Raw genomic sequence first — 12,734 nt, forward strand, 5'->3', positions numbered from 1 at the left:
GCGCCAGTCACTCCTCTCATCGAAGGCCCAAGCGTCCCCGAGCTAGATTATGGCAGCTCCCGGGGAGGCCCCTGCGCCGCTCGGCCACCATCGCAGCTCAGCCTCGGCTCCGTCCGCAAGCGGCGCCCAGGTGTCACAGCACCGATTCTGGCTCTCAAACAGCGTACATCAGGTGCTCGCTAGTGTCCCCACTTCGAGTCGATGCAGTAGAGACCTCGATGACTCGTTCTCAGCAGGATTAGTGAAGAATAAAATACTCAGCCGGCGGAGCTCGCTCATAGAGCGGCCATCTCGCTGCCTGGCTAGCCACTCCGCCGCGTGGAGAAGAATGCTTAACCTTTTGCTGATGATGTTGAGTTAAAAAAAAAGGATGAACTGTCCGTTACTAATGAAGATGTGTTGAGAGGCTCAGGAATCATCATACCTGAAAGCCTAAGACAACAAGTCAATGAAGTAACCCATGAAGGACATTGTGGCATTGGAGCCACCAAAAGAGCCCAAACAGACAAAGTGTGGGTCCTACGCTTACATGAGCGATTGGAGCGGGAACTAAAAGAGTATCTTCTTTGCAATTGTCTTTCCCCCAAAACGATGCACTATCCACCCCCACTGTCTGACCTTCCTGCACATTCTTGGGAAAGAGTTGCAGTTGATTTCTTGGGCCTTTAGGAAATTGACGTCATCTTATGGTAGTCCATGATGAGCATTTAAGCTTTCCTTTAGTAGAGGCGTTATTATCAACAAATCATGACAAGGTCATTGAAAGGTTGAATGATCTATTTGCAACGTGGGGTATCCCCACCATTCTCAAATCTGACAATGGTCCGCCATTAAACAACGAAGAATTTAAGGAGTTTCTAGTCAGACAAAATGACAAACAGCAAAATAGTGCATCTCTGTGGCCCCAAGCTAATGGTGTTGAGGAACGATTCATGGGTACCCTCAAAAAGGTAGTTCAACGAGTGTCGGTGGAGGGAATAGAGTTAACCCAAGCCCTGTGTCAAGCCCTCCGTTCGTATTGTTCCACTCCTCACGCCACAACAAATGAGAGCTCTGCCACCTTGCTATTTGGGAGAGCCATCAGAACCAAACTGACACAGTAGACTGTGGATCGATCAGTGAGTGCTGATAAAGTTAGTGTCACAAACATTTCTCAAAAGTGCAAGATGAAAACATATGCAGATCGACGTCGACGAGCTTAGGAAACAGTCTTTGATGAAGGTGACTGGGTCCTAGTTAAGCAGAAACAAAAGTGGAAAACACACACTTTGCTTTGCTGTTGATCCTATGAGGGGTGTGACGTGCAAAGGACACATGGTGACTACACATTGTTTCGGAAAGTCCATCACACAGGACTTAACACTTTAACCACCTACCTCTACGTTCCTTAGATCCTGCAGTCAGAACAAGGCGACCCCGCCTAACAGTCGGGATGAAGCAGCAGATCCTGTGCCTTCGGTGCACAGTGAGAGTCGTCTCAACCGTCTTACACCACTCGATCTGGGCGACTAGCGCAAGTGCCTTGATGACTTTTTGAGGAAATATAATGTGACTGCTGCGCGTACTTTTTCTGATCAAATAGGGAGATGTAATGTTGTAAGACTATATGCTACGACGCTTGCGATTCTGGGCAGACTCAACAGATTAATTATGTAACTTGCTCGGAGGTATTAAGGTGTCTTTATTAAGGAGAGGCTAATGTGTGAGCCTATGCTGAGGAATAAAGACGTCTGTTACAGAGCTCTGTGTGTGGCGTATACATTTGCGTCTTCCTGGGCTGAGAGAACGCTACATTCTCTTTCTTTCTGCCTCCACTTGTTATTGGCCATGCCAAGCCCAGCACCCTTTACTCATTGAGCAGCACTCCCTATAAACTCTAACAACATCTGGTGCACCATGATTGTTGTGGAGGCAGCTAGTCTCATTTCCTCCCTGGGCCAGAAGTAGGCCATCACCTTCACCTCGATGGTTGTAAAGTGGTGGCATGCTAACTTGTGCTCCACTGAAAAGACCCTCCGCGGGACCACGTGCACTGTGAGCTGGGTGAAGCTCCTCTGTCATGTAATGAGTTTGCTGTCCATCCCTGGTATATAAAGGGTGCAGAAGCTACTGCTGGCCCTTCAGCATGACTGGATAGCTTCTATCTTGCTGATTAACTACTCCATTGGGTCGGCCTCATTTAACAGGGGCTGGCAGTGCCCGGGGGCCTCCTGTCCGGAGGGTGCCCTGTGCTGCTTGCAGTGCCCTGCCGCCTCACACAAACTCCCATCTGTGGTAAATCAGCAGCGGGCAGCTCTTGTGACTTTCATTTGCGCAGGTTGTCTCCCTCACCTGCAGCGGTGCAACTCCACACCTTGCGTGACTACGGAGCACCTTCTTGCTCCCTGGGCACAATGCAGAAGTGCTGCACACTGTCTCCTAGTGACCCCAGCAGCCTTCGCGGTGTAGCTTGGCAGTCTGCTCACACGTAGAATACCTCTGATTTCAGACAAGGCCGCCAGTGCTAAATTGGGCCATGGGGCAGTGTCGGGGCATGTGGGCAACCATCCTCACCTCCAATATAAAATTGTGGGCTCTAGGCCCACATACTAAAGTAATGAACAACACAGACACATTGTTATGGTGGGTACAACTTGCCCAGGGCATGTGCGCCTGGCCCATTTTATTTGCAGTCACTAGACTAGTGACGCCTATGTTGGATGGGTGTGGGTTGAGACACTGCCCCTAGAGAGGGGCTGCTGCATGACGTGTCCTGCAGGACACTACAATGGACAGCCCTCATAGCAGATATATACTTTGCAAATGTAATAGGTAAAAGTTTCAATTTGTTGCTGCCCGCTACATATTAGGTTTTAGTATTATTGTGACCATCACTTGTTATGTATGGAAGTACATAACTATATAATGTCTCAGCGAACCATAGGCCAGCCCTTTTTTGCTTACCTGCATAATCAAAACAGTTGCTTGTTTATTTGTTTGCAATTCGTGGGTTGCAAGCTGAGGATTGGGTATGAGGGTGCAACTGTTTTCTGTGCGCTATTGCTGTGACGCAGGTGGAGCAGTTGTCTAGGAAATAGCCTAGTTTTCAACTGTTTATGAAAGTGTACATGCTCCTGGGTGCCTCTAATGCTGGCTGGTATTGTCAAGCAGGGTTATCTTCAGGAATGTTGCAATGCTCAAATGAGGGCCCACCACCAGTCAAGATCAATTCCCCTGACATTCTCCACTTGGAGACAGGTTATTGGAATGGCCTGGCGAGTATAGGATATTGGGAAAATGGAACTGCTTGTAAGGAGTTCTGAAAGGACAAGAAATTCCAAAACACAATTGGGCATGATTATTTATGTGCCTCCCCTTTCATATGCTTTAATGTACTAGCTCTATATACCCGGAAGTAATTCTGAGTGTGGAATGTGATTTAGACTTTGTTGAAAACTTCTGTTTCTCATTCACAGATCCAGACATATAAGTTTTGTTTTCACTGTGATGATGCTGGCTTCTCATTAATAAACTAACAGGCCAGTAATAGATCTTGTCAATATGCAAGAACTCCCCAGTCTCTACGTGTTAACCCTATTACGAACAGACCATTTTATGTCCTAAACAACAACCAAAAAACAATGAAAAATAAAATGTATATCACAAGCCCTCAATATCCGTGTGTTGGCCGAGCTGCTGCCTTCGTTTGATTTGTAACACAAGAATCCAGTCTTCTAAATCGTTGAGAAGTGGGAGGGGCGCTTTGGTGTGTCTACCTTGAAAGTAGAAATCCCCTAGAGTGGGTGACGCGCGTCAACACCTACCTTGAAAGTAGGTTCCATCAGTGCAGTCTGCCACTGACCCAGTGCTTGTTGGTAACACTGGCTTGGGCTGCTGCTTGCAGCAGATTAGGTAGGAGGGAAATGGAACCCTTCCTTCCCTCATCCAAATACCAGATGTAAGAATGTATCAGACCCAGGACGCTGTAGAAAACTAGCGAGACCACAGAATAATAATCTGTGCGACCTCTGCATAGAAAACCTCTTAATACTGAGCAGAAAGTGGTGCATGTGGTGTCCTCTTACGCCGGTTGAGGCCGTAATGGGTGGTCCCTAGATGACTCTGGAAAATATAGTTCTGACTCTTCCTACGAAGAGTAGAGTATGAGACAAAAAGGAACACTGAACGTTCTTCCACCAGAAATTATGTTTTTGGCTTGAGTTGTCTTTTGTCCATAAAATAGTGACCATATGTGGTTCTAGACAGGTATTGAGTTCCAGAGCTTGCGGCTAGCATTATGACACGTTAAGCAAGCCTGGAGAGCAGTGTTATGTTTGGGATGTATTGCTTGAATGTAACCTGTTGGCCTTTTCTTTGAGAGGTTTCTGTGGACAAAGCAGAGTGCCTTGAACATTGCCCTCCTATCTATAGTCAGTGGAGTGATTGTAGGACCGGAGTCATGGATTAAGGAGGAGAAGAAGCATTGATTAGTTGTAGTTTGCATTTAATGAATGAAGGTGTCCAAAGGCATAAACTATTGGCACACACAAGCTTGGAGATTACGAGTGTTTAATTTGGTATGCAAGGTGTGGGAAGATGTGATGTAGTGTTTTCATTGTGTAGAAGGCTCTCTTTGTGACATTGTTAACATGAGGTATCAAGGATAGGTCTAAATCCATGGTTACTCCTAGGTTTCTAGCTTGTTTTGATGTTTTCAGAGGGGCTTCACATTCTTAGGCTATGGTGGTAGACTGGTAGTTTTGCCTTTGTCTGCATGTCATAATCTCTGTCTGTGGTATTGAGCTTTAGAATTGTAGAGGTCTATGGGGCTCTTTGGTTGTGTGATGTAATCATATTTGGTAAGGGGGTAGGTAGATTTTTGACAATAGAGTGATATGATGGACCCTTGAGGAATGCCACCCTGTTTTGTGTGAGGAGGTGGTGTGAAAGTGGGTAGGTAGACTACACTTTGTGTGAGAGATAAGAAACAGTCCATTTTAAAGCATTTTCACACATTCTGATATTTGAAGTCATTCCAGTAGCATATGGTGGTGGTGGACAGTGTCAATGCAGCTGATAAATCCAGAAGTAATAAGGCAGAGATTCCATTTTTGCTCACTGTGAGTTTTAGATTACCCCTGATGGATATGATGGCTGACTCTGTGCCACTGCCTGGTCTGAAACTAGACTGTTAGTCGGCCAATAAGCTATATTTTGTACAGTTAGATAGTTGAGCAAACACTGCTTTCTCCAAAATATTTCTAAAGAATGGTCAATTTGATATGGTTCATTAAACTATTAAAGGTCAAGTACTGTTAGTCATTTTATTTATTGCTCCTCGCAGGTCTTTTCTTCTGTGAAGTAAATTTGGTTTGATGCATACGAAGTTCTTTGGTGAACACAGCAGCTCTGCATATACTTAACGCAGATGCCACTAATGTAGCTGAATGTTATTCTTACTTTTTGTGTTAAATCTATCTGTAATTGTGGTTATACATTTTTTTGACGATTCAGTTAGACCTTCAGTTTTATTGTTCAATTATCAGACGTGTTCTCAATAGGATATATACAAGCACGTGAACAGTTTTACGAAATGTTTTTTTCCTCACTTTTCTGAAAAGAATAAACTCATGAGAAAAATGTGTTAATTTTCTACATTTTGCTTGTTTAAAATATATTGTACCCTTAGTCACAGTGGCACTAATGCACATACCAAGTGTCAGACCCGGAGGGGGGTGGGGGGTGGTGCTATGGGTGTACAGGGCAAACAAAAGTTACTGGGCCTCAACCTTGAAAGTTGGAGCCTTTTACCACTGGTGTCCTGGGGTTCATTCTACTGTGGACTGCAAATACACCTCTATTTATTTATTTATTTATAACATTTTATATATGGCCCTTGTCTCTTAGGGTAGCAAGAGCGAGCAATCCAAGGTGTCCCATGTATGGAGGCTATATGGTAGAGACTCGGAACTAAAAGAATCAATGCAGTAGATGCAATTGGTGAATGTCAAGCCCAGTGCTTTTCTTTTGTTAAAAAAGAAAAAGATAAATACTTCAATTACCCCAAAACGTAGTATGGTACATAGATAAAGGTATCACTACAGCGCTGCACACTTCATGGTATATGAGGCTCACAACACAGAGTACCCCGAAAGTTTTAGAATTAAGCACAGATATCAGTTTTTATGGTTTCTGAGAATGATTACATTAAGTGGGGCCACATGTCAGAGTAATTCAGGGCTGGGTTAGGACACATTGATGGAGGAATGAATGCAGAAGGAGGGCTGTCCAGTGAGCAGCTTATGATAGTTTAACTAACACATCAGGGTGAGCTTCAACACCCAAGCCAAATCGACAACCACTGCTGAGGGCTCAGCATTGAAGTGTAAATGAAATGTGAAATGACTGATCGAGAAAATTGCATGCCACTACCTATTTCTGGCTCTGGGATAAAGAGTAGGTGTAACCAGCCTCTGAGAAACTATCATTATGTTCGAAACGTCGACCTGCGCCTAAGCCATTGAACTTTGTGGTAAGACTGCTGCATACCACACATCATTGTTACTATGATGTTCTTAATTGTTATCATTAATATATACAACATATTTGCAAGGAATAGGTGAATTCATTACCTTCTATGTAAGTGATTTACCAGTGCAGGCAAGGTTCAGCATGCTAAATTGTGATAGCATATCATTTCTCTCCATACCGAAATCACCACTGATCTAGAGACTCAGATTTGCTAATAAGCATAGGCAAAGCCAAAAAGGTCTTTACTTTGTGAGGTGCTACCAGAACTTTTGGCTTTGCTAGTGCTTTTTGGTGATGCTATTTGAAGTGGCGGGAGGAGCTGGAGGGAGGGGTCGGAGTGGGCACAGGCGGAGTTGAATATATAAAAAAATATATTGACAAGTATGGAAGGGCTAGAGGTAAAAGCAACTCTGAGAGAGGTCAGGGGTTTGGATTTAAGAATAACTGCTGATCACAAGGTAAAAAGCAAGAAAATGCATGTACATTCATTGTGTGCTGAAGAACAGAATAAAAGTAATTTCCTAAATGTAAGCAGTGGAAGGATACAAATCATACAATTAAAAGGATTGTAAAGGAGCTGTGCTCCAGTGGAGGGGCAAACACAAGGGGAGAAAGGAAAGCCATCAACTAAGAAGTAACCAATTGACGTTGACAAGAAAGCCAACCAACAGTAAACAGTGAGCTGACCGAAGGCCCACTGTATATATTAGTTCTAATATACAGTATATCTTCGACAACAGACAGCGAAAAGTTGTCTATCGTCAAGATCTAAAACTGCAAAATTATATTCCTGTTACCTGGTTTCATCTTGAACATGCACACATTTACGTTAACTTATTTTGTGCATTTGTGCTGAACAGTTCACGGAAATATTTACATATGTACTCAATTAAAAAAGAATAGATTCCTAAAATAAAAGTGATAATTTTACTACTCAGAGGGGCACAGAATTTGCTAAAAACGAGATTCAAAGTTTGTAGGTCAGTGCATGATTTATGTGGTTTAGCTATTCATGCTAAGCACATTCTTCAAATAAATAACTGAATGAATGAATTGATTGCATGCATATTTCCATGTTCACTGTATGTGCAAGAAAGAGACCCCGTGTTTACTCGTCATTGTATGTTTGTTATATTCGATTGTTGTCGTGATATTTTGCAACATTTAATGCAGATGCAACTTTTGTAATGCATACACATTGTCTTTTACACAGTGGCCATCGAGTCTGAAGGGGCCAATGAAGTCAGTACAAACTCCATCTATACTGACAGTGACGTGCATGGAGAGGAGACTGTTCCCATATTGAGTCACCATTATATCCGCAAACCTGACGACCACTTCAGTTCCACTTACATAATTTTTTTCCTTCTTGGGATTGGGTCCTTGCTTCCATTCAACTTTTTCATCACAGCAAAACACTACTGGATGTATAAGCTTTCAAACGCTACAAAGGAACACCTGACAGATGCAAATGACTCGGCAGATCTTGTTGTAAGTACTTATGATTTTCTCTTGGGTCACTTTTATGAAATATACATATAGTATTCTTTAGGAAGTTATAACCTATTTTGCATTATCTCACTTGACAATAGACCTAAATCACTCTCTGTAGCTGGCTTTTATCAATGAAGATAATCCCCTGGATTGTTCAATGCACTGAGGCAAATGTGATGTTTAATAGAATGTGAGGCTGTAAAATTTCATGGGAAAAAACTGTGTCATCATTAATTCAAATTGTTCTGGTTTGTATTATTATGTGTATACCATAAAGACATGCCCCTCTCCTTTCTTGTGCTTTTATTTTTGAGACCTTGGTTCTTTTTGTTGAATACTGAAGAGTGATTTAGAATTGTTTTATCAACTTGTGTAGATTGAGGTTTTTTTGTTAGTAATATTAGCCCTTTCTAGGTCTCGCGACCTGCGGTGCACTGCGTAGCAGTGCTCATGCAAGTCGCGTGAGCTATAGTAATCAAAAAAGGGGGATTGTGAGCTGACCTAGGAATCTCACACGCTCGTGCATGTGCGTTTCCTTTTCAGCTCCCCCATTGGCCTTTGCGTGCGTCTTATTGTAAAAGACTACACGCAATTGGCCCGAAGCACGCGCATAGCTCCTCCCATGGCCTATTGGTGTCTATTACGCGCACCAAGCGCGTAATCGACACCAATAGGCCATGGGAGGAGCTATGATTGTGCCCACACAGGCGTGACTTGCGCACCACTTGTTTTATGTAGGCAGGGCGCACGCACGCCTGGGCAACAACAGTGGTGGCCGTGCATTTGTTTTATTATGTACAGTGCGGAACGCTGCCCCATGCCTTTATTTTTATGGGTGTTTGTTTTTTTACACAATGGCGGCACCATGGTTTTTCCTCTGTGAGACTGCTCCCCCCCCCCCCCCGGTGGCTTCTGCTCCATTGCTCATAAGCATTTGCAGCTTCCATGATTGTTATGATCGCTCACCTTCCCTCCCCCCTCCCCCCCCCCCCCCCACCACATCCCCACACTCCACCCCCACGGATTGAGCATGTACGGCTGGTGAGACCGCTGAGACAATATCATGTGTGCACTTTAACTTTTACTGTGGCGGCCGTGCGTCAGACATCTGCATACTGATCTGAGGTGATCTCATCTGCCAGCGTGCTGCTCATTAGGCTGATTTTCACGTAAAAGTTTCTCGTTTCAGCCGTCTCTAAGGGTAGTTACGAATGGGTAGATCCGTGCACCAAACAATTGTTTTCAAATATGCAGTTCTCCACATAGTCGAATTTGTGAACGAAATACAGTCTTGTTAGTGCTTGAAAATTCTCTCCGCAGTACATGAGAAGCACAGTGCGAGTGTGCCTCGAGTCTGACCCTGACTCAGATCTACCATTGGACCTCAAACCCGAGGCACTCAGCTCTGCCCTTCTACCTCAGTCCTGATCAAGTCATCTCTGGGCGCACTGCAGCCCTTCATCTGGCCCCTGACCAAGCTCCGGCATTGCACTAATTCAGACTCTTTCTCATTGCACCCTGTTGCGTAGGGGTCAATGTGATGTGGCTCCCACAGGCGTGATGATGCAGTGTGTCCTGGGTCCCCATAAGAACGTCACTCGTGGGGGAGATCAGGCGACCCCGAGGGGGTGCGGGCTGCAGAGCCTCGACCTCTTTTATTTTCTGCCCCCCTTGCACATGACTGCAGCAACAACCACCATAACCGTGGTGGGGGGAGCTTGCCAACACCCCTCCTGTCTCGTACATGTTGGAATCCACCCAACATCACACACCTCAGCCATGATTCACACTCGACTCTCTCATTGCACCTTCATCATCGTTCAGTCCGCTCCATCAGTGCAACTTAACCCTGCAGTTCAGTCCACATCCACGCGTGGCTCGGCCACTGCAGTTCAGCCTTGATTTCCTCCTCCCACCTTAGTCTTGAGCCACACTCGCCTCTACCAACGCACCCCGTCCCGCTCCTAATTCCACCTCTGCTCCTTGAGTACACCCTGACTCTGGTGCAGCTCTGCCAGGGTACCTCAAACCCCTTCCAATTTGACGGTTCCAGTGTATAATAACTGTGTGTATTCAGACTCGGCTCTGCCCGTGCATTTCAACCCTGACCCATGCTTAGGATCTGTACTTCGCTGTCACTGTCCCATTCCTATCCTTAAAACCACTGTAACCTTACTAACAGTGGGCTTAGCACATAACCATCCCAAAGTATCCAGTGCCTGGGTTCCAGATGCATAAATGGCGCTCTAATTTGGCAAAAAAGCAATATGTTGGTGGTTATAAAACACTGACATTAATTCAAGGTGCATAGAGTAAGTATACATTGTTTCGCTCATCACGCGCCTGTGGGATGGCAAAGAAAGTCGCTATATGCCCATTGCATTTGCAGCTTTCTTTTCCTCCTTGGTAGATACATCGAAATACTATACACTGTGTCACAGTAAAATGTTATTTATAATGCTTAGAAACGGCCTGTTTGTTAAAAAGTGCTAGTTGTGTAAATAGCCTTAGTCTGCTTTGCCATGTCACCTCAACCCTGCTAGCAGGCCCCTTGCTGTTCTAGTACACATTGTGCTCCCAGTGGCTGGTGGCCCCAGACTGTCCCTCCCCAATGCTGCAGTGTCCTAACACCTTTGCGGTCTCACACCCACCCTATAACCAAACCATTTGCTGGTTTAGATCTATTTGAGAATCAGAGCCCACACACCGTATCTGCACGGCAGTAGTGGTTCTTTGCAGCTTTCCCCTTCCTCCAGCAGCCATTGAAACTGAATAGACGTTTAACTAAGTGTTAGTGTCTTGCAATGCTCCAGCCGTGAGTGCGTTGCCGTTTCCCTTTCCTTTCGACTTGCAAGCATGCCCTCGCTGTCTGACTTGACAGAAGCCCACTGAAGAATGCCGTGACCGTCATGGACTCAGATGCAGCTCCAACGCATACTTGTGGCCACCAGCCGGGATATTTACACCACCAAGGGGGTTAGAGGTAAGTGGTAGCTCCTACTCAAACACCATCTTCCCAGTAAGTCCAACTGTATGGCACGGTCAGCTCCTAATATACCCTTGTTTGTGCCAGATTACTGAAAGTTTGAGCTATTGGCGTTGCAATATTGTTTGCAACAGCAATAGCTCAAACTTTCAGTAATGCGAGGCCTATTGCATTTCAAATGCTTGTTTCTTTCTATTATGTTGCTTTATCTTTTCCCCACCAACCTGTGAGATCACATGAAACATCTGACATCACCATTTGGAGATGGAATAAGGATATGAAAGCAAGACTGTGAGCGAACTAAGGGTCTGATTTAGAGTTTGACAGACAGGTTACTCGTTTACGTTTCAAAACTTTATTCGATTCATAAAATGGATCATAAAAGTGCTGAACATACAAACCATTGTACCTCATATAAAAGAAAAATACACAATTTCCACAAATTTATAAAAGACATAATAAAAGGACCATTGTAAACATATATGCAGATTTTTTGGCCAGAAAACATTATATGCATTTTGGTACTAGCCATAGCCCTTCCTAATCTTTAGCGAAACTCTAATAAAATTTAACATGGCACAGCAGGTTTCAACAGAGGATAGTAAAGACAGGTAATCGTACCCTTCCTTATAAGTACAAGGTTGCCTCCCCTTCAGAATTGGTTTAATAAACCGGATCTTGGCTCTTGATATAAGGAGCAAAAAAGGACCACATGTATGTTGCTTTGGCTAGCCCTGTTATTAAATGGGCAAGGGGGCAGCCTCTCACACCATCCCCCTTGTTTTGGAAAAGCAAGCAGAAAATGCAGAATATCCAATCTAAACCTTGTTAGTAAGAACCGCCATTGCACGTTGAGAGTAAATGTTAAATAGAACTGAGGTTGGGGCTTACGAACATGAACATTAACATCATCCAAAGGTGGTGAATTCAATGATTTCCAATACATTGTCTTTATGTCCGTCTTTTGGTTTCCCTCTATTTTTTCTGGGTTGTCATAGAAGGAACCCAAACCAATCTTATTTAACATATTGCAAACATAGGACAACCAAGGGATCTGTTTTGAATTTTCTAAGGCCATGCAATCCATGATGATGTCTTTAGTAAGTTGCAAGTCTTCAGATCGCCATATTTTGCCCCATAACAATAAAGGGGACAAACGAATCGTATCAGATACGCTGACCATTCCCATTTCTTTGTGGCAAAAGATGTTTGAGGAGCCTTTGGGGACTGATAAAACCCTTTTTATGAAATTATTTCCCACCACCTGTATCACAGTTGGTGTTTCAGTCCCCCAAACCCCTGCCCCGTAGGTGGCCACCGATAAACATTTAGATGTATAGAGGGTTTTGAGGTGCGTAACATGTTTTTGGCCCAATTTGCTACAAAAACGAAAGATGCCCTCTATTGCCCTGGTCGCACTCTGGGCTCGAACCTTCATAAGTGGAGTCCAGCTTAGTTTGTTATTAAACAAATTACCTAGATAGTTGAAATTATCCACCTTTCCAATTGTGCGATTATTTACCACAAACTTCCTGATGTTTGACCCTTTAGGACCACAACACATTACAAAAGATTTGGTGAAGTTTACCTTTAAGTCAAGGTCCAGCATGAAAGTATAAAAGGCATCTAAACATACTTGCATGCTATTTCCAGTTAGGGTCATTAAGACCGTATCGTCTGCGTAGGAAAGCATGGGGATACTTTTACCATTCATTTTTGGAAAATCGCAACCCTGGTCTAATAA

At 44.1% G+C, this 12,734-nt stretch overlaps 1 protein-coding gene across 1 annotated transcript in view; it reads left to right on the forward strand.

Moving 5' to 3' along the window:
* Positions 1-12,734, forward strand: part of SLC29A3 (solute carrier family 29 member 3) — a 304,230-nt gene that overhangs the window by 41,044 nt on the left and 250,452 nt on the right. The window contains exon 2 of the mRNA XM_086922116.1: positions 7,724-8,001. Coding sequence (XP_086778242.1) covers positions 7,724-8,001 — 278 coding nt within the window. The remainder of the gene's footprint in view (positions 1-7,723; positions 8,002-12,734) is intronic.

This window comes from Lissotriton vulgaris, chromosome 5 (assembly GCF_964263255.1).
Source record: "Lissotriton vulgaris chromosome 5, aLisVul1.2, whole genome shotgun sequence".
In the NCBI taxonomy this organism is placed as follows: Eukaryota; Metazoa; Chordata; class Amphibia; order Caudata; family Salamandridae; genus Lissotriton; species Lissotriton vulgaris.